The sequence below is a fragment of the Acomys minous genome (assembly GCF_964271855.1).
Source record: "Acomys minous genome assembly, chromosome: 5".
NCBI classification, from domain to species: Eukaryota; Metazoa; Chordata; class Mammalia; order Rodentia; family Muridae; genus Acomys; species Acomys minous.
Window position 1 is genome coordinate 31763925 of NC_140494.1, and position 22398 is coordinate 31786322.

General features: G+C 45.5%; 2 protein-coding genes across 2 annotated transcripts; one reads left to right on the forward strand and one right to left on the reverse strand.

Moving 5' to 3' along the window:
- Positions 1–699: 699 nt before the first annotated feature.
- Positions 700–3946, reverse strand: LOC311598754 (procathepsin L-like; the record flags this gene model as incomplete). The annotated part of the gene is made up of 7 exons (XM_084784095.1): positions 700–799; positions 1190–1298; positions 2096–2258; positions 2770–2994; positions 3176–3322; positions 3421–3543; positions 3821–3946. 7 exons carry the CDS (start codon positions 3944–3946, stop codon positions 700–702), a joined length of 993 nt encoding a protein of 330 aa, XP_084640221.1.
- Positions 3947–19003: 15057 nt separating this feature from the next.
- Positions 19004–22058, forward strand: LOC311598753 (procathepsin L-like; the record flags this gene model as incomplete). Its single annotated transcript, XM_084784094.1, has 7 exons — positions 19004–19135; positions 19413–19535; positions 19634–19780; positions 19962–20186; positions 20696–20858; positions 21461–21569; positions 21959–22058. Exons 1-7 carry the CDS (start codon positions 19010–19012, stop codon positions 22056–22058), a joined length of 993 nt encoding a protein of 330 aa, XP_084640220.1. The 5' UTR covers positions 19004–19009.
- Positions 22059–22398: the final 340 nt, after the last annotated feature.

The following is a 22398-nucleotide window of genomic DNA, read 5'->3' on the forward strand; positions in this document are numbered from 1 at the left end:
CAGCACCTGGGAGGCAAAGCAGATGAATCTTTGAGCTGACTGGTCTGCAGAGAGTTTCAGGACTTCCAAAAGCACTGTCTCAAAAAACATTATATATATGTATATGTGTGTGTGTGTGTATATATATATATATATATATATATATATATATATATATATATATATATATTCTGAAAGTTTTACATATGTTTTCAATCCATGGTTGATAGTAACTACCTCAAAATAAGATTAAATTGTAATATTGGCCTGATGAAAACAAGAACCTTTCACCATTTCCCCAAGAACAACATTGCCACTTTCACTACCTCTGCACACTGAATTAATTGCACCTTTGACTAAGAGAAGACACCACAACAAAATAAGAAGCACACAGCATCAGTCTTTTAATGTAGGTTTTATAAAAAATTATGTACATCTTGTAAAAAGTGAAAGTTCAGAACTCATTGATACAAAGCAGCTTCCAGCAGTAGAGTAGCAGTCACATTTAACTGGAGTCAAATGTCCCAGAATTCAGACCGCAGAAAGGACCCTTCAGGGACCGAGCTTCCACGCCCCCCACAGCAGAGGCTGGTCTGTGAAGGGGAAAGGTCTCCTCTCTGCATGCCACGCCCCCCACAGCAGAGGCTGTCTGTGAAGGGGAAAGGCCTCCTCTCTGCACGCCACGCCCAGGGCACTCCTTCCTTCTCGCTGCCCAGCAGCTCACACAGTGGGGTAGATGGCGTATGTAGCAATTCCACAGTTGTTGTTCCGGTCTTTGGCCATCTTTATGTAGCCGCTCATGCCCCACTTTTCACCCCAGCTGGAAGAAGAGCATGTTGGCCGTTTAGTAGAAGGCACTCAGCACAGATGCCTCACTACACTACCTCACACTGACACGCAGAGACGGAGGCCACACGCAACAGGCAGGAGGAGAGAAGGCAGGACTCAACTCTTGGACACCACCTGTTGCATCACACATGACTGGGAATCACAGCAGAGAAAGGACAGAGCATCACCCACGCACATTTGGCTCACAACTAGACATGCTGTGGTTCAAGTTCCATCCTAACACTCCTTACACCATGTCGTACTGTGATTACCACACCTTGAAACTTCTTTTTCCAAATATGTGGGGTAAATTGCTGAAACCAGCCCCCCAATACTGCCTGCACACAGTGTTTCAAACATGAGTGTTGTGGGCTCTGTATACCTGTTCTTGACCAGCCAGTATTTCCTGCCATCTGACTCTTCACCATAGCCCACCACCAGCACAGCATGGTCCAGGTTACGGCTGCTACAGTCTGGCTCATAGTACATGCCTGGAAGAAAAAATCCCAGCAGAATGAGAGGCTCCCGTGGCCCACAGGTGCAATTCACCAACAGCCATGGAAACATTTTCAATTTCAGTGCAAATCAGGACTGAATCGGATTTGGCAAGGCTTGGGACATCAGCTCTTATGTAACCTAACAGAAGTAAAGGTTAGCGTAAATCCTCTGGGAAAACTCATAGGTGGAAGGAGGTAAGAAACCTCAACCCCCTGGAATCAGGAGTCTCCCCTAAAACTGATCTGGAAACGTGGAATATCTACGAAGGTTCAGCAACTTCAGAAAATCATTAAGCCATATGGAACCTGATTTTGCCCATTAAAAAACTAGGGATGAGCCGGGTGTGGTGGCGCATGCCTTTAATCCCAGCACTCGGGAGGCAGAGGCAGGCAGATCGCTGTTAGTTCGAGGCCAGCCTGGTCTACAAAGCGAGTCCAGGACAGCCAAGGCTACATTAAGAAACCCTGTCTCGAAAAACCAAAAAAAACCAACAAACAAACAAACAAAAACAAACAAACAAAACTAGGGATGAGCTAGTTCCCATGAACATGTATTTAATTAATGATTAATATATTAATATATAATAAAAATAATAATATATAAATTAATTAATAAACATTGTGTTTTTATTAATGCCAAGTAAAAATAGCACACAAATACTGCTCCTGTTGAACGTAAATGTCTACAACGGAACATATTTACATATCTTATATACCAAAAAGTCATCAAATCCCCAGGCTGTGGTGGAGCACCACCTGTCCCTATGACTGCTGGAAGGAAGCAGGCTTACCGCCTTTATAGAACCTGAAGGAGTGGTGACGAGTGTCGATTCCAACTGAGATGGGCCCCACAGTGGCCACGGCCTTCATCAGGGCATCCTCACTCAGTGGGACTCTCACAAAGCCTGTGACATTAGCTGCAGAATATTTAGGATCATACCTGCAGGGTCCATTCTTGGAAAGACAAAGGCAAAGCAACAACAAACATCATGGTTATTGCCATCCACCTCCTGGGGAGCACGAGTCAGGACTACATTTAGCTGAGTTGTCACCCACACAGGTGACTCAGCGTTTGCTGCTGAGGACCCCCAAGTGTATGTGCTTATCGCACGTCTCAGGACCCGACAAGCCGGTAGATTTCCCTCGCTGGTGGAAGCTAACTCTTGTGTCTTCAGTGACATGGAGATTCCTGTAGACCATAACTCTGTACAGTGGGAGGAATCCGTACTCCTTGTGCAATGCTTTACACGTTCTCCATGTGCCCAGCACAGTGACAGCTACATGAAAACCACACTTGGAACCCATGGGATCCACCTGCACAGGATGACACTTCCTGCCAGAACTTAGGGTTCAGTAAGAAGGATTCCACCAGGGAAACAAATTCTGGGGACAGAAGATTAACTTTGCAATTGTCCTGCTCTCTATACCTAGTCAGGAAAAACAACATCGTAGGGTTTGTACCTACCCGTGCTTCATATGCATAGGACGCCCCTGTGTCCAGGCCTCTGTTTTCCAATATATACTGGAAGGCAGACGCCATCAAGCCCCCATCGCAGCCTTGGTTGCCATATGACCAGGAGCAGTCCACTAGGTTCTGTTCACTCAGAGAGGTCAGGTTGCCTGTTTTCCGGAATATTTGTCCTTCTAGGGAACCAACTGCACTAAAAGCCCAACAAGCACCACACTTGCCCTAAGAAAAAAGATAAAGCTGTCACCTAGAAAGCAGAGCAGGTGTTTGGCAGCAATGCACATGACACAATAACTTTACAACCAATGGACTGTATGGAGCTCTACAGTCAGCAACACAAGGATGACATTTCCTCCCTGGCTTCCTGGTGGGCAGTGATGCCCGACCATGTGCCATGTCCTACCTGGTTTTTCACAGGGGTCACATAGCCATGCTGTCTCCAATCCACAGACTTGGGGACATCACCCAGCAAAGGCTCCTGGAAGACGCTCATCTCCTGGGGTCCCAGGCTTTGAAAGCCAGTCATCAATGCCCTGAATTCTGTGTTGGTCTTAAAGAAGAAGAAACCAGGTCATTGCAATGGGGGAGATGACCCACAAAGGACCCACGGGAGGAGGCATCACGTTGCGTCCCCCATGTCGCACTCACCAGATCCCCAAAGGCGTTCATCTCCAAGCTGAAGCCGTGCTTCCCGCTCACATACTCCTTGTTGTGCAGCTCGATCATCTTCCTGTTGTTTTCCCACACCGCTCTCTTCTGTCCCTCTTCACTCTGGAGTGAATGCAATGTGTGCTCGGACTCCGTGCCTGAAGCCCAACCCTACTTCCCTCCGTGTGCCCACTGCTACAGATGATGGGAGCTAAGTACGGGGCACACCTCTGGAAGCCAGACCCCATGCCAACAGTGTGGCTTGCCACCAGTGTCCATAAAGCATGCCATGTGGTCATGCCAGGGAGGGACTGGCTTCCACAGTGCAAACTCTCTATAAACTTGCCACAGCGAGGACCATTGTCTCTGTGCTGCCTCTGGACTTTTCTATGGTACCAACCATGCTGTATGTTTTCTCATGACTTGTCTTCCATTCCTGCCATTCAGAATCCAAACTGGGGTCACGTGTTGGGGCAGCTGAGATCATCCCCAAGCAAAGAGTTGCCAGGAAAAAAATTGGAATCATGCTTCCAAGACCTAGACATGATGAAGAAATGAGATTCTGATCATACAAACTCTTCAATAAATCCTTGTGGTTTTTTTTTTACATAAGAGATTAAAATCACTACGGTAGAATCCAATTATTTTAACTATCTTTCAGTGATTGTTGATATGCCTAAGAATGATGTTGGCTTACAGCACATAAATAAAAGAAATTCCATGAGTCAACCAAAATGAGGAGCAGCTGCCCAGGCACCCAGGATTTGGAATGAGTGCGCACTGTACACCTAGTTCACCATAGGGCCTGGATGAACTTGTGGTTCAAAGCTGAGAGCAACATCTAACTTCTTAAGAGACAATTGGCCCAGGTTTTGATCCATTGATAGTGAGGTCTCCTAAAGTAATCATAACTTATGCACAATATGATCCCTCATGACATGCAAAGAGATGTACAAGCCTTTGGAGGGCGTAACAAGACATTTTTTTTCTTGGTCAGTATGCATCTAGGGCTAGAATATGCCCAGGCATTTTCTCTTCTGAAATCTTACTGGAATGCCCTCCACAGAAAATATGGGAAGGAAAATATGAGGAATCCATCTGCTCCACAACTGTGATGAGCCTTTAAGAATTCTACCTAGTCTCAATGAGAAGTGTCCCATGGCTGACACAGGAGGCCCTAGCCACCAATTTAGGTGGCAAGCAAGATAGACCAATGCCAGATTTAGTCCTCTAAGGTTTGCATGGGACACTCCAGAAAGGACCATGCCAGAGTCATGCCACATGCTACTCTTGGGTACCTGCCAGATGAGACCAGAGGATAGTCCCCAACCTTGTTTGCAGGAGAATGATGTCCCCTTTTGCCTAGAGAGTGATGGTCATGGCAGCTTATATACAGAACAAACTGGTACTCCATGTGCCCCTATGACCAGAGGCAGTCCACTAGGCTCTGCTCACTCAGAGGTATCATTTTGCCTGGTTTTACATTATTCAGACTGCACATACTTTGTCTCCTGAAAGATCTGGTGTCCTCCTGGGCTTCCCCACCCAACCTCCTCTGCATCCTCCACTAAGGATGATACTGCCATTCGTGAGGGAGCTGTACCATGCTGCAAGGATGCTCTCTAGGTACTCCTCCAGCGTCAGTTCCCAGTCTGCGTGTTAGAGCTATGGGGCTCACCTGGGATGTCCAGCGGTGGGCAGGCGAGCTTCACAGTCTCTGGTCCTCAGAGGTTGCTGAGATCTCAGGCTCTGTCCCAGCTGCATGTGGATCCAGGCTTTAAAGTCCAAATCTGCAGCTCCAGGACAGTGTCCCTGCCCAGTTGCCCCTCCCTGCAATTGTCTGGGTGGGCAACTGGACTATACCTCCAGGCTGTGGGACACATACTGACACTGATTGCCATCCTGTCCTGGGGCACTGGGTGTGGGCTGCCTTGGTGGACTGTGGAGATGGGAGCGGTGGGTCCCTGTTTAGGACCATAGAGTGTGAGTCCAGTGACATTAGCTGAGAAAGTCCTGTTACAGAGAGCTTGGCTCTTGAGTCATGATAGAACGTTCTAGCTAACTGTGTGTAGTTTTCCAACCTAATGCCTCCTTTCCCTTAGAAGTGGAGATTTTGGTTAAAATCATAGGCAGCGCTGCTCTGTGAGCCATTGCATCCTAGCCTAGTGTCTCTCCTTTAACTGACAGCTGAGCTGGGCCTCCAGGTGGTTACAGACTCTGGGCTCCTTCTCCCCAGTGTCAGGGAGGAGGACAACTGGGTCTCTAAGAATCTTTAGGGGAAGGCGATCCCTGATCAGGGAGGAGACGGTCAAAGGCAAAGCCAGTGGCGGACCGTGTCCTGAGTGAGAGTGTCCTGAGACTGTGAGCACTTGTCACTCATCTCCTCCTGTCTTCTCACTCTGGGTCTTTCTTCTCTCAGATCTCTAGCTACAGCAGAAGTTGTGAGCTGTTTGCCCAAACCTTGGAGAAGAAATCAAAGTGAGCAGTATTGTGGATTCTTCTTTGATTTCACCTCTGAGTTTACATTATATTTTCTCAGTTGCTGCCCTAAGGTTGGAGTTAGGAGTGTTGCTTTCATAGCAGCTAACGCCACATGGGAGATTGGGTTTGGAAACTTTAGGTGAGGGAAACATAGCAAATAAACAATGTGAAGTAATAGCTCTTCTCATTGTCCAATTAAAGAAAATAAACACAACTGTTCTCACCCCTCCTTATACTCTAGAAAACAACTTTTAGTGAAATATCACTGTGATCTTTCTCGAACAGTCTTTACTAATCAGGTTCTGAGGTTGTTGTTTTTTTTTTAATTAAAATCTGTAGTCACATGACATTCTTAGCTGTATGATTCTGTCTGCTTAAGACTCTACTGATGATCTATTTAGAAACAAAATCAGACCTATAACATTTTCATGGTGATATGATAGACTTAACATGGGAAGTGACCTTTCAGGAGCACATATGTGAATCAGTGGCACACACAGTCTTGCAGCTGTCACCACCACTGGTCTTCAGAGTCTATCATTCCATATCTATAAACTGAAATTCTGTTCTCAGTCTCTCCTCTCTCATCCTGCATCCACCTCTCTGATTTCTGTGTTTGAGTTTGAGGCAGAAAGTGTGAATCCTCCTCTACCTTTCAGCCATGTGGAAAGTAAATTGCTATTTCACCTATAGAAAAAGATGTGACCATTACAACATGAACAGCTGCTTTCTGAGGCTGAATTCCTCCTCCATATGGAGATTTCATGCTTTACTTATCCTCTCCGCCCTTGCTGGCCCACTGGCTGACTTTGCACCTGCCTCTTGCTAGTAACATGGCTTGCTGTCCCACTAGGTGACACATGTATTTCCAACCTCTGCCTTTTGTCCTCTTGGGCACACATCCAGAAGGGCAGCTGATGGGTGTCGAATTCTCTGCATCAGTTTTCTCCACGATCCACAGAGCAGGCACCACTGCACTTTACCCCCATTCATGCCCAAGGGTACTGATTTCAGACTCTCCCTGGCACATGGCGACTCGTGACTCCTGTTTCTCATTTTGAAGATGTCTTCCCCAGCTATGTAGAGAGGTTCTGAGCTATGTTTCCCAAGAATCAGTGCTGTGGGGAATCTTTTCATGGTCTCAGTTTTCATTGGTTTCTTATTCACAGAAAATACTCTAATAATTCTTTATTAGTTAGTTTAGTTTTTTGTTTTGGTGAGTTTGAAGAGGTTTAAATTTTATATATGTATTTCAGTTATCCATATAAGGTGGTTACACACACACACACACACACACACACACACACACACACACACACACACAGAGACACTTCTTGTGTCACCAGTGAAGAGAACAACTTGTGGCAAGCCAATAGCATGTGGGTTCTGAGTACAGATCAAATTATGTTTTTTCTTATCTTTATGTTACATGAAAAAATCAATAAAAATTCCTCTTCAACAATGTGGCCCCTATTTATCTGCCTAAGTGGGTAAACAACCCACTTGGTTCTGGGAAACGATGACCCATTTCCTGCCATGCAATGCTACCCTAGACGTCTTCCTCTAAGCTTTCACCCAGCATTTCTCACTGAGTGTCCTCAGCACAGCTCTCTTAGCTGGCCTGTCACTGAACAGGACAGTAGGCCATCACCCAAGAGGGCTTGCCCTCACCTGGGAGGAAGGAATGCTGCAGAGAGGCAGGAAGATCCCAAGCAGACCCACCTAGTTGCACTTTCCCAATGGAGTCAGCAGCTTTTGAGAAACCACATTCCAGCAGGGTTGTGCGTTCCTCATCAAACCTAAGCTCACACACGGGTTCCCTGGACATTGGTACCTTAGCGTTTCAATTCCTCATAGCATTTACATTTGCCTAAATAAGCAGATATCTTGTGCCCTTCACATATTACACTTTCTTCTTTTTACTTTTGTATTATTTTTTATATTATAATTTAATTACATTTCCTCCTCCCTTTCCCTCCTTCAACCCCTGTTAGGTGTCCCTCCTTGTTCCTCAGCTTCATGGACCAAACTTCATGAACTGTTTTTATATGCATATAAGTATTTGCATCTATTTTTTCTAGGAAACCATAACCACCCATTGGGTACATCTACAAAACACTTCCACACCTAAAGCACAAGGAAGCTATGAGAAAGAGTTCATAAAGATTGCAAGAGCTAGGGGATTAAGGTATGGGTTGTGAGCTTCTTTCTCCTCATAACACTGGAAACTTACTGATAAAAGTTTACCAAAATAACTGAATAAACCAGGGCCCATGTCAACTGTGACAGCTATAAAATAGGAGAAAACTATTACAACTGCCCTTACCATGCCCAAAGGGATCCCACTTTACAATCAGACAATGAAACTCCAGTTTTGGAATGTAGGGAAGGAAATTTAATCAAGGGAACTAAAGCCATCAATATTCACATCAGTCACTGAAACACCTGTTCATACAGAATCTGTGAAACAATCGTGCGTCCAAATCACATCACACTCTCAATTCCCATGATGTCCCCCTGTGTACTTCCTTGTCACATCCACTTATGGTCAAGAGCCAGAATGTCCTTACAGCAGGAGCTCCTCCTCCCCAGACCTGTCTGATGACACACCCTCTCTGAGCAGGATCTTCCTACTCCATGGGCCCAGCATCTGCTCACACTGGCCTGTCTGCAGCCATAGCCCTGCAGCTGTGCTGAGCAGCACACCCTCATTTCTGATGCCTCTTCATTGTATGTCCATGTTCTGAGCCCCACTGGGCCCCTTGGCCACAAACCCACCTTCCCTGCATTGTGTGTGTTGCTTCAGATGGCTCTCTCACTATAGTCCCTCATCACCAAGGCAGCAGTGACTGTCCCCATGGTCCTTAATGAAGTCTTCTCAGCCATGCTGTTGAGTCCCATGGAGCAAGTTTTCTTTAAGCTGCACTTCCCATGTCATTTATTTATGAACTCCTATTAAATGTACATTTGTGTGCATTTTTCTGACTTCCCTAAATGCGTACTGCATTCCCAACAGGCCCTCGTCTCTCTCCCCCAATTCCTCTGCTTTGTACTTCCTCTCAAATTCACAACTTCTTCTTTCTCTTTTAATTATTATTGTGCCACAAACTCCAACTCTTTCCTAGTGTCTCCCTCTCCCTCTCTTCCTCTCTCTCTAGTATTGTAGAATGTGAGAACTCACCCTCATCAAATGAGGCAGTGGCTTTTTGTTTTTTTGTTTTGATTTGATTTTGTTTTTGTTTTTGTTTTGTTTTTGTTTTTGTTTTTGTTTTTGAGTCCTGGTGCCTTGATGCCTCCAGAGACGAACATACAAAGCAAATGGTCAGGGCTGAGAGGAGGGATACAGCTGAAGACTCAAAAGCTTGGTTGTGTTTCTGAGCTCTGCTGCTCTGGCCAGCATGGAAATCACTTTCCCTTATTAAGAGAGTGTGTAACACCACCTGTCATCCTCATCTCCACGGCAGCAACCACTCACACCTGTAAGGTGCTTCACTCAAGGCAGCTGCTCTGCAATGGAAATGATCTTAGGTGTGAAGTTTCCAATCAGCAGCGTGTGCGTTCCTGGCAACTTGCTACAACAGCACCTTCTCTGACTCCAGGATCAGATACAGCGTGCAGCTCAGCTCGCATTGCTCCTGGGCCTTCCATGTGATCTGACCCACTGTCTGTGAGGTGCTGTCCCAGTGGTTCTGCCAGAGTGACAGGAGGAGGAGCAGGTGCGAGGAGCTCAGAGCTGTGCCTGGAGCTTCAGTGTGGCTCAGTTTGACACCATCTGCATTAGAGCCACCACAGCTGCATTCTCCTCTAGCAAAGCTTCCACTGCCCAGAGTAACCAGTCCTCAGGGGTGGGGCCATTCTTTCCCTGGGACACCCAGCTCAGGCATGTGTGCACCTGGCTGTCTCCATACAAACACCTCTACCCTCCTACAATGGGCCCTGATGGCACAGGTTTCAATCTTGGCCTTGTATGTATTTTGTGTGTATGTTTGTATGTATGTATATGTGTGAAAATACTCCTTCATGTGGACACACATTTTGTCTATCCAGTCTATATTGGAGAGTCATTTGTTTTTTCCCCTCAAGCTTTGGAGATTATGTATAATGGTCACAGAACATTTATGCATGGGATTTTGCATTGGCATACATTTTCTTTTTTCCTGAGTGTATGTATGGGAAGAACAATTCTGTTTTCTTTTTGAGGACTCACCAGATATTTCCACAAGCAATGATTTTTTATTAAAAGACTGTTTATTGATACTCACAAGAAATGTATACCGGCTTGCACTCCATCATTCATTGGCTTATTTTATAAATATATTGAATTAAGGTATTTATTACCTTTTAATATATGTTTATTTTTGTTTAATTAATTTATTAAGATTATAACTCAGTTGTTATCCCATCAGTTGTATCTTCCCATTCATCCCTTCCTCCTGCTTTCACCCTATTCCCCCCTCCATAGGTCTATGACCGAGGGGGACCTCCTCCCCCCCTAAATGGTCATAGGCTATCAAGTCTCACCTGGTAGGCTGCTTATTCTTTCCTTGAGTGCCACCAGGCCTCCCCAACAAGGGGAGGTGGTAAAATATAGAGTACCAGATTTTATGTCAGAGTCAGTCCCTGGTCTCTACATAACTGTGGAGAATGTCCTGTCCATTGGCTCCATCAGAGTAGGTGTTCGTTGTTTACTATTGTATTGTCCTTGGTTAGCATAATAGTTTGAGCAACGCTGCCCCTGGGCCCTATTCCACCTGTCATGATGTTCTTCTTGTAGGTTTCTAGAACCCTCTGAATCCCTCTTTTCTCCCATCTCCTATATTTCTCTTCCCTAGAGTCCCAGGGGTATGTCCTTACATCTATCCCAATCTCCTGGTAAGTGAAAACTTTCATGGCACATGCCTTTTGGGCTAGTGCACAATTATAAGTGAGTGTATACCATGTAAGTCTTTCTGACTCTGGGTTAACTCACTCCGTATGATTATTTCTAGTCCCATCCATTTGTCCACAAACTTTGGGGTTTCCTTGTTTTTAATAGCTGCGTAGTATTCCATAGTGTAAATGTACCACAGTTTCTTTATCCATTCTTCAAGTGAGGGGAATTTTGGCTGTTTCTGCCTATTATGAATAAGGCTGCTGTGAACCTGGTTGAACATGCATCCTTGTTGTGTGGTGGAGCATTTTCTGGGTATATTCCAAGGAGTGGAATAGCTGGGTATTGAGGAAGCCCTATTCCCAGTTTTCTGAGAAAGCCCCAGATAGAGTTCCAAACTGGTTGTACAAGTTTGCATTCCCACCAGCAATGAAGGAGTATTCCTCTTTCTCCACATCTCGCCAGCATGTGGTGTCACATGAATTTTTGGTCTTAGCCATTCTGATGGGTGTAAGATGGAATCTCAGAGTCGTTTTGCTTTGCATTTCTCTGATGACTAAAGACGCTGAGCATTTCTTTAAGTTTTTCTCAGTCATTCAATATTCCTGTTGAAAATTCCAGAAACACTGTTTCAAAAAAAAAAAATATATATATATATATACTGTTTAAAATAGGAACACCCTTTCATTGTCAGAAAGACTCACATGGTATACACTCACTTATAATTGGGCACTAGCCCAAAAGGTATGTGCCATGAAAGTTTTCACTTACCAGGAGATTGGGAGAGATGTAAGGACATCCCCCTGGGACTCTAGGTAAAAGAACTATAGGAGATGAGGATATAAAAGGATCCTGAGGGTCCTAGAAACCTACAAGAAGAACATCGTGACAGATGGATCAAGCCCCAGGAGGGTCTGCTCAAACTATTTCACTAACCAAGGACAATACAATAGTAAACATCGAACACCTGCTCTCATCTAGCCAATGGACAGGACATTCTCCACAGTTATGTGGAGACCAGGGACTGACTCTGACATGAACTCTGGTGCCCCATATTTGACCACTACCCTTTGTTGGGGAGGCCTGGTGGCGCTCAGAGAAAAAATACGCAGCCTACCAAGATGAGACTTGGTAGCCTATGACCATATAGTTAGGGAGGAGGTTCCCCTCCACCATAGACCTAGGGGAAGGGAATAGGGTGAAAGAGGGAGGGAGGGTATCGAGTCTCTTCCTGGTGACCTGTTATCGTTCCTCTGAGTGCCACCTGACCTCCCCATCAAGAGAACGTGGTCAAAAATGGGGCCCCAGAGTTTATATGAAAGTCAGACCTTACTCTCCACTCAAAGGTGGAGAATGTATAAAGGGGGAGGTGGTCCCCCTCAGTCACAGCCATAGAGGAAGGGAGTAGGGGGGAAGCAGGAGGGAGCGAGGAATGGGAGGATACAAGGGATGGGATAACAATTGAGGTGTATATGAATAAATTACTAAAATATAAAAAAGAGAGAGGGAGGGAGGAATAGGAGAATACAAGTGATGGGATAATAATTGAGTTGTAATCTTAATAATTTAATTAAATAAAAATAAATATTTATTAAAAGATAATAAATACCTTAATTCAATATATTTACACAATAAGCCAATGAATGATGGAGTGCAAACTGGTATATATTTCTTGTGAGTATCAATAAACAGTTTATAATTTAAAAAATCATTGTTTGTGGACAACGAGGGTGAGTTCTCAAAAAGAAAACAGAATTCCTCCTCCTATACATGCACTCAGGAGAAAAGAAAATGTATACCAATGCAAAATACCATGCACAAATGTTCTGCAGCCATTATACATAATATCCAAAGGTTGGGGGGGGAAACAAATAACTCTGCAATATAGACTGGGTAAAGAAAACGTGTACCCATATAAAGGAATATTTTCAACCCTGAAAGCACGTAAAGTACTGGCACCATCTGCAGAAAGGATGAACCATAAAAGCCTCTTCTTGACTATGCCAGGCACAAAAGACTGCATGGATTATGAATCTCTTTATGACATGTGTAGAGCAGACAAGCCCGTAGAGAAGAAGGGCAGTTTATGGAAGTGTGGGGGAGGGGAATTCACACTACATGTGACCAACAAACCAGGGACAAATTGTGACGTGCTCTAAGTGTACAGGATCTAGATGACAGTGATGGATGCGTGACACTATGAAGATCATGTAGACACAGATATTCACCTTGAGATGGGAAATTTATGTTACGTGCAGTGTGCTCACAGAAGTGATGATATATATTACAAATTTACAAAGTACATACAAGGCCAAGATTGAAACCTGTGCCATCAGGGCCCACGGTGAGGAGAGTGGAGATGTTTGTATGGAGACAGCCAGGTGCACACATGCCTGAGCTGGGCGTCCCAGGGAAAGAATGGCCCCACCCCTGAGGACTGGTTACTCTGGGCAGTGGAAGCTTTGCTAGAGGAGAATGCAGCTGTGGTGGCTCTAATGCAGATGGTGTCAAACTGAGCCACACTGAGGCTCCAGGCACAGCTCTGAGCTCCTCGCACCTGCTCCTCCTCCTGTCACTCTGGCAGAACAACTGGGACAGCACTTCACAGACAGTGGGTCAGATCACATGGAAGGCCCAGGAGCAATGCATGCTGAGCTGCACACTGTATCTGATCCTGGAGTCAGAGAAGGTGCTGTTGTAGCAAGTTGCCAGGAATGCACACGCTGCTGATTGGAAACTTCACACCTAAGATCATTTCCAATGCAGAGCAGCTGCCTTGAGTGAAGCACCTTACAGGTGTGAGTGGTTGTTGCCGTGGAGATGAGGATGACAGGTGGTGTTACACACTCTCTTAATAAGGGAAAGTGATTTCCATGCTGGCCAGAGCAGCAGAGCTCAGAAACACAACCAAGCTTTTGAGTCTTCAGCTGTATCCCTCCTCTCAGCCCTGACCATTTGCTTTGTATGTTCGTCTCTGGAGGCATCAAGGCACCAGGACTCAAAAACAAAAACAAAAACAAAACAAAAACAAAAACAAAATCAAATCAAAACAAAAAAACAAAAAGCCACTGCCTCATTTGATGAGGGTGAGTTCTCACATCCTACAATACTAGAGAGAGAGGAAGAGAGGGAGAGGGAGACACTAGGAAAGAGTTGGAGTTTGTGGCACAATAATACTTAAAAGAGAAAGAAGAAGTTGTGAATTTGAGAGGAAGTACAAAGCAGAGGAACTGGGGGACAGAGAGGAGGTCCTGTTGGGAATGAAGTATGAATATATGGAATTCAGAAAATGGAAATAAATGTACATTTAATATGAATGCATGAATAAATGACATGGGAAGTGCAGCTTAAAGAAAACTTGCTCCATGGGACTCAACAGCATGACTGAGAAGACTTCATTAAGGACCATGGGGACAGTCACTGCTGCCTTGGTGATGAGGGACTATAGTGAGAGAGCCATCTGAAGCAACACACACAATGCAGGGAAGGTGGGTTTGTGGCCAAGGGGCCCAGTGGGGCTCAGAACATGGACATACAATGAAGAGGCATCAGAAATGAGGGTGTGCTGCTCAGCACAGCTGCAGGGCTATGGCTGCAGACAGGCCAGTGTGAGCAAATGCTGGGCCCATGGAGTAGGAAGATCCTGCTCAGAGAGGGTGTGTCATCAGACAGGTCTGGGGAGGAGGAGCTCCTGCTGTAAGGACATTCTGGCTCTTGACAATAAGTGGATGTGACAAGGAAGTACACAGGGGGACATCATGGGACTCGAGAGTGTGATGTGATCTGGGCGCACGATCGTTTCACAGATTCTGTATGAACAGGTGTTTCAGTAACTGATGTGAGTATTGATGGCTTTAGTTCCCTTGATTAAATTTCTTTCCCTACATTCCAAAACTTGAGTTTCATTGTCTGATTGTAAAGTGGGATCCCTTTGGGCATGGTAAGGGCAGCTGTAATAGTTTTCTCCTATTTTATAGCTGTCACAGTTGACATGGGCCCTGGGTTATTCAGTTATTTTGGTAAACTTTTATGACTAAGTTTCCAGTGTTATAAGGAGAAACAAGCTCACAACAAATACCTTAATCCCCTACCTCTTGCAATCTTTATGAACTCTTTCTCATATGTTCCCTGGGCCTTAGGTGTAGAAGTGTTTTGTAGATGTACCCAATGAGACTGGACTCCACCAACTGGCATTTTGGTTGGTTACAGTTTTCCAGAAAAAGACAGATGCAAATACTTATATGCATGTAAAAACAGTTTACGAAAAATGGTCCATGAAGCTGAGGAACAAGGAGGGGCACCTAACAGGGGTTGAAGGAGGGAAAGGGAGGAGGAAATGTAATTAAATTATATCAAAAATAATACAAAAGTTAAAAAAAAAGAAAGAGTAATATGTGAAAGGCACAAGATATCTGCTTATTTAGGCAAATGTAAATGCTATGAGGAATTGAAACGCTAAGGTACAAATGTCCAGGGAACCCGTGTGAGCTTAGGTTTGATGAGGAACACACAACCCTGATGGAATGTGGTTTCCCAAAAGCTTCTGATTCCAATGGGAAAGTGCAACTAGGTGGGGCTGCTCAGCATCTTCCTGCCTCTCTGCAGCATTCCTTCCTCCCAGGAGAGGGCAAGCCCTCTGGGATGCTGTCCTGCTGTCCTGCTCAGTGACAGGCCAGCTCAGAGAGCAGTGCTGAAGCAGCTCAGTGAGAAAGGCTGGGTGCGAGGTTAGAGGAACACTTCTCAGGTAGCATTGCTTGACAGGAAATGGGTCATTGTTTCTCAGAACCAAGTGGGTGTTTTATACACCTAGGTCAAAACATACGGGCCACATTGTTGAAGAGGAATTTTTATTGATTTTTTTCATGTAACATAAAGATAAGAAAAACATGATTTGATCTTTACTCAGAACCCACATGCTATTGGCTTGCCACAAGTTGTTCTCTTCACTCAGGTGACACAATACGTGTGTGTGTGTGTGTGTGTGTCTGTGTGTGTAAGGTCTGTGTGTGTAACATTCTTATATGAATAACCAAAATACATATATAAAATTTAAAACTCTTAAAAACTCACCAAACAACAAACTAAACAAACTAATAAAGAATTAATAGAGCCTTTCCTGTGAGTAAGAAACCTTTGAGAAATGAGACCATGAAAAGATTCTCCACAGCACTGATTCTTGGGAAACATAGCTCAGAACCTCTCCACACGGTTGGGGAAGACATCTTCAAAATGAGAAACAGGTGTCGTGAGTCACCATGTGCCAGGGAGAGTCTGAAATCAACACCCTTGGGCATGAATGGAGGTTAAGTGCAGTGGTGCCTGCTCTGTGGATCGTGGAGAAAACTGATGCAGAGAATTCGACAACCATCAGCTGCCCTTCTGGATGTGTGCCCAAGAGGACAAAAGGCAGAGGTTGGAAATATATGTGTCACCTAGTGGGACAGCAAGCCATGTTACTAGCAAGAGGCAGGTGCAAAGTCAGCCAATGGTTGAGCAGGGCTGAGTAGATAAGCAAAGCATGAGATCCCCATATGGAGGACGAACTCAGCTTCAGAAAGCAGCTGTTCATGATGTAATGGTCACATCTCTTTCTACAGTTGAAATAGCAATTTACTTTCCACATGGCTGAAAGGTAGAGGAGGATTCACACTTTCTGCCTCAAACTCAAACACAGAAATCAGAGAGGCGGATGCAGGACTTGAGAGAGGAGAGATTGAGAACAGAATTTCAGTTTATAGATATGGAATGATAGACTCTGAAGACCAGTGGTGGTGACAGCTGCAAGACTGTGTGTGCCACTGATTCACATATGTGCTCCTGAAAGGTCACTTCCCATGTTAAGTCTATCATATCACCATGAAAATGTTATAGGTCTGATTTTGTTTCTAAATAGATCATCAATAGAGTCTTAAGTGGACAGAATCATACAGCTAAGAATGTCATCTGACTATAGAATTTAATTAAAAAAAAAAAAAACAACGCAGGACCTGATTAGTAAAGACTGTTCGACCTGATTAGTAAAGACTGTTCGAGAAAGATCACAGTGATACTTCACTAAAACTTGTTTTCTAGAGTATAAGGAGGGGTGAGAACAGTTGTGTTTATTTTCATTAATTGGACAACGAGAAGAGCTATTACTTCACATTGTTTATTTACTATGTTTCCCTCACCTAAAGCTTTCAAACCCAATCGCACATGTGGCGTTAGCCACTGTGAAAGCAACACTCCTAAATCCAACCCTAAGGCAGCAACTGAGAAAATATAATGTAAACACAGAGCCAAAATCAAAGAAGAATCCACAATACTGGATTTCTTTGATTTCTTCGCCTATGTTTGGGAAAAGACTTCACAACTTCTGCTGTAGCTAGACATCTGAGAGAAGAAAGACCCAGAGCGAGAAGACAGGAGGAGATGAGTGACAAGTGCCCACAGTCTCAGGACACTCTCACTCAGGACACGGTCCACCACTGACTTTGCCTTTGGCTATCTCCTCCCTGATCAGGGATCGCCTTCCTCTAAAGATTCTTAGAGACCCAGTTGTCCTCCTCCCTGACACTGGGGAGAAGGAGCCCAGAGTCTGTAACCACCTGGAGGCCCAGCTCAGCTGTCAGTTAAAGGAGAGACACTGGGCTAGGATGCAATGGCTCACAGAGCAGAGCTGCCTATGATTTTAACCAAAATCTCCACTTCTAAGGGAAAGGAGGCATTAGGTTGGAAAACTACACACAGTTAGCTAGAACTCTCTATCATGACTCAAGAGCCAAGCTCTCTGTAAGAGGACTTTCTCAGCTAATGTCACTGGACTCACACTCTATGGTCCTAAGCAGGGACCCACTGTTCCCATCTCCACAGTCCACCTAGGCAGCCCACACCCAGTGCCCCAGGACAGGATGGCAATCAGTGTCAGTATGTGTCCCACAGCCTGGAGGTATAGTCCAGTTGCCCACCCAGTCAATTGCAGGGAGGGGCAACTGGGCAGGGACACTGTCCTGGAGCCGCAGATTTGGGCTTTAAAGCCTGGATCTACATGCAGCTGGGACAGAGCCTGCGATCTCAGCAACCTCTGAGGACCAGAGACTGTGAAGCTCGCCTGCCCACCGCTGGACATCCCAGGTGAGCCCCATAGCTCTAACAAGGCAGACTGGGAACTGACATTGGAGGAGTACCTAGAGAGCCTCCTTGTAGCATGGTACAGCTCCCTCAGGAATGGCAGTATCATCCTTAGTGGAGGATGAAGAGGAGGTTGGGTGGGGAAACCCAGGAGAACACCAGATCTTTCAGGAGACAAAGTATGTGCAGTATCAATAATGTAAAACCAGGCAAACTGATCCCTTTGAGTGAGCAGAGCCTAGTGGACTGCCTCTGGTCCTATGGACACATGGAGGACCAGTTTGTTCTGTATATAAGCTGCCATGACCATCACTCTCTAGGCAAAAGGGGACATCATTCTCCTGCAAACAAGGTTGGGGACAATCCTCTGGTCTCATCGGGCAGGTACCCAAGGAGTAGCATGTGGTATGACTCTGGCATGGCCCTTTCTGGAGTGCCCCATGCAAAACCTTATGAAGCCTAAATCTGGCATTGGTCTATCTTGTTTCCCACCTTAATTGGTGACTAGAGCCTCCTGTGTCAGCCATGGGACACCTCTCATTGATACTAGGTAGAATTCTTAAAGGCACATCACATTTTGTGGAGCAGGCAGATTCCTCATATTTTCCTTCCCATATTTTCTGTGGAGGGCATTCCAGTAATATTTCAGAAGAGAAATGCCTGTGCATATTCTAGCCCTAGATGTATACTGACCAAGAAAAAAAATGTCTTGTTACGCCCTCCAAAGTCTTGTAGCTCTCTTTGCATGTCATGAGGGATCACATTGTGTATAAGTTATGATTACTTTAGGAGACCTCACTATCAATGGAACAAAACCTGGGCCAACTGTCTCTTAAGAAGTTAGTTGTTGCTTTAAGCTTTGAACCACAAGTTCATCCAGGCCCTATGGTGAACTAGGTGTACAGTGCGCACTCATTCCAAATCCTCGGTGCCTGGGCAGCTGCTCCTCATTTTGGTTGACTCATGGAATTTCTTTTGTATATGTGCTGTAAGCCAAAATCATTCGTAGGCATATCAACAATCACTGAAAGATAGTTAAAATAATTGGACTCTACAAAAAACAAGGATTTATTGAAGAGTTTGTATGATCAGAATCTCATTTCTTCATCATGTCTAGGTCTTGGAAACATGATTCCAATTTTCTTCCTGGCAACTCTTTGCTTGGGGATGATCTCAGCTGCCCCAACACGTGACCCCAGTTTGGATTCTGAATGGCAGGAATGGAAGACAAGTCATGAGAAAACATACAGCATGGTTGGTACCATAGAAAAGTCCAGAGGCAGCACAGAGACAATGGTCCTCGCTGTGGCAAGTTTATAGAGAGTTTGCACTGTGGAAGCCAGTCCCTCCCTGGCATGACCACATGGCATGCTCTATGGACACTGGTGGCAAGCCACACTGTTGGCATGGGGTCTAGCTTCCAGAGGTGTGCCCCTTATGTAGCTCCCATCATCTGTAGCAGTGGGCACACGGAGGGAGGTAGGGTTGGGCTTGAGGCACAGAGTCCGAGCACCCACTGCATTCACTCCAGAGTGAGGAAGGACAGAAGAGAGCGGTGTGGGAGAACAACAGGAAGATGATCGAGCTGCACAACAAGGAGTATGTGAGCGGGAAGCACGGCTTCAGCTTGGAGATGAACGCCTTTGGGGATCTGGTGAGTGCGACATGGGGGACGCAACGTGATGCCTCCTCCCGTGGATCCTTTGTGGGTCACCTCCCCCATTGCAATGACCTGGTTCCTTCTTCTTTAAGACCAACACAGAATTCAGGGCATTGATGACTGGCTTTCAAAGCCTGGGACCCCAGGAGATGAGCGTCTTCCAGGAGCCTTTGCTGGGTGATGTCCCCAAGTCTGTGGATTGGAGACAGCATGGCTATGTGACCCCTGTGAAAAACCAGGTAGGACATGGCACATGGTTGGGCATCACTGCCCACCAGGAAGCCAGGGAGGAAATGTCATCCTTGTGTTGCTGACTGTAGAGCTCCATACAGTCCATTGGTTGTAAAGTTATTGTGTCATGTGCATTGCTGCCAAACACCTGCTCTGCTTTCTAGGTGACAGCTTTATCTTTTTTCTTAGGGCAAGTGTGGTGCTTGTTGGGCTTTTAGTGCAGTTGGTTCCCTAGAAGGACAAATATTCCGGAAAACAGGCAACCTGACCTCTCTGAGTGAACAGAACCTAGTGGACTGCTCCTGGTCATATGGCAACCAAGGCTGCGATGGGGGCTTGATGGCGTCTGCCTTCCAGTATATATTGGAAAACAGAGGCCTGGACACAGGGGCGTCCTATGCATATGAAGCACGGGTAGGTACAAACCCTACGATGTTGTTTTTCCTGACTAGGTATAGAGAGCAGGACAATTGCAAAGTTAATCTTCTGTCCCCAGAACTTGTTTTCATGGTGGAATCCTTCCTACTGAACTCTAAGTTCTGGCAGGAAGTGTCATCCTGTGCAGGTGGATCCCATGGGTTCCATGTGTGGTTTCCATGTAGCTGTCACTGTGCTAGGCACATGGAGAACATGTAAAGCATTGCACAAGGAGCACGGATTTCTCCCACTGTGCAGAGTTATGGTCTACAGGAATCTCCATGTCACTGAAGACACAAGAGTTAGCTTCCACCAGCGAGGGAAATCTACCGGCTTGTCGGGTCCTGAGACATGCGATAAGCACATACACTTGGGGGTCCTCAGCAGCAAACGCTGAGTCACCTGTGTGGGTGACAACTCAGCTAAGTGTAGTTGACTCGTGCTCCCCAGGAGGTGGATGGCAATAACCATGATGTTTGTTGTTGCTTTGCCTTTGTCTTTCCAAGAATGGACCCTGCAGGTATGATCCTAAATATTCTGCAGCTAATGTCACAGGCTTTGTGAGAGTCCCACTGAGTGAGGATGCCCTGATGAAGGCCGTGGCCACTGTGGGGCCCATCTCAGTTGGAATCGACACTCGTCACCACTCCTTCAGGTTCTATAAAGGCGGTAAGCCTGCTTCCTTCCAGCAGTCATAGCGACAGGTGGTGCTCCACCACAGCCTGGGGATTTGATGACTTTTTGGTACATAAGATATGTAACTACGTTCAGTTGTAGACATTTACGTTCCACAGGAGCAGTATTTGTGTGCTATTTTTACTTGGCATTAATAAAAAACACAATGTTTATTAATTATTTTATATATTATCATTTTTATTATATATTAATATATTAATCATTAATTAAATACATGCTCATGGGAACTAGCTCATCCCTAGTTTTTTAATGGGCAAAATCAGGTTCCGTGTGGCTTAATGATTTTCTGAAGTTGCTGAACCTTCGTAGATATTCCACGTTTCCAGATCAGTTTTAGGGGAGACTCCTGATTCCAGGGGGTTGAGGTTTCTTACCTCCGTCCTCCTATGAGTTTTTCTGAGGATTTACACTAACCTTTACTTCTGTTATGTTACATAAGAGCTGATGTCCCAAGCCTTGCCAAACCCGAATCAGTCCTGATTTGCACTGAAATTGAAAATGTTTCCATGGCTGTTGGTGAGGTGGTCACTGTTGGCCACGGGAGCCTCTCATTCTGCTGGGATTTTTTCTTCCAGGCATGTACTATGAGCCAGACTGTAGCAGCCGTAGCCTGGACCATGCTGTGCTGGTGGTGGGCTATGGTGAAGAGTCAGATGGCAGGAAATACTGGCTGGTCAAGAACAGGTATACAGAGCCCACAACACTCATGTTTGAAACACTGTGTGCAGGCAGTATTGGGGGCTGGTTTCAGCAGTTTATCCCACATATTTGGAAAAAGAAGTTTCAAGGTGTGGTAATCACAGTACGACATGGTGTAAGGAGTGTTAGGATGGAACTTGAACCACAGCATGTCTAGTTGTGAGCCAAATGTGCGTGGGCGATGCTCTGTCCTTTCTCTGCTGTGATTCCCAGTCATGTGTGATGCAACAGGTGGTGTCCAAGAGTTGAGTCCTGCCTTCTCTCCTCCTGCCTGTTGCGTGTGGCCTCCGTCTCTGCGTGTCAGTGTGAGGTAGTGTAGTGAGGTGTCTGTGCTGAGTGCCTTCTACTAAACGGCCAACGTGCTCTTCTTCCAGCTGGGGTGAAAAGTGGGGCATGGGCGGCTACATAAAGATGGCCAAAGACCAGAACAACAACTGTGGAATTGCTACATACGCCATCTACCCCACTGTGTGAGCTGCTGGGCAGCGAGAAGGAAGGAGTGCCCTGGGCGTGGCGTGCAGAGAGGAGGCCTTTCCCCTTCACAGACCAGCCTCTGCTGTGGGGGGCGTGGCGTGCAGAGAGGAGGCCTTTCCCCTTCACAGACCAGCCTCTGCTGTGGGGGGCGTGGAAGCTCAGTCCCTGAAGGGTCCTTTCTGCGGTCTGAATTCTGGGACATTTGACTCCAGTTAAATGTGACTGCTACTCTACTGCTTGAAGCTGCTTTGTATCAATGAGTTCTGAACTTTCATTTTTTACAAGATGTACATAATTTTTTATAAAACCTACATTAAAAGACTTATGGTGCTTCCTATTT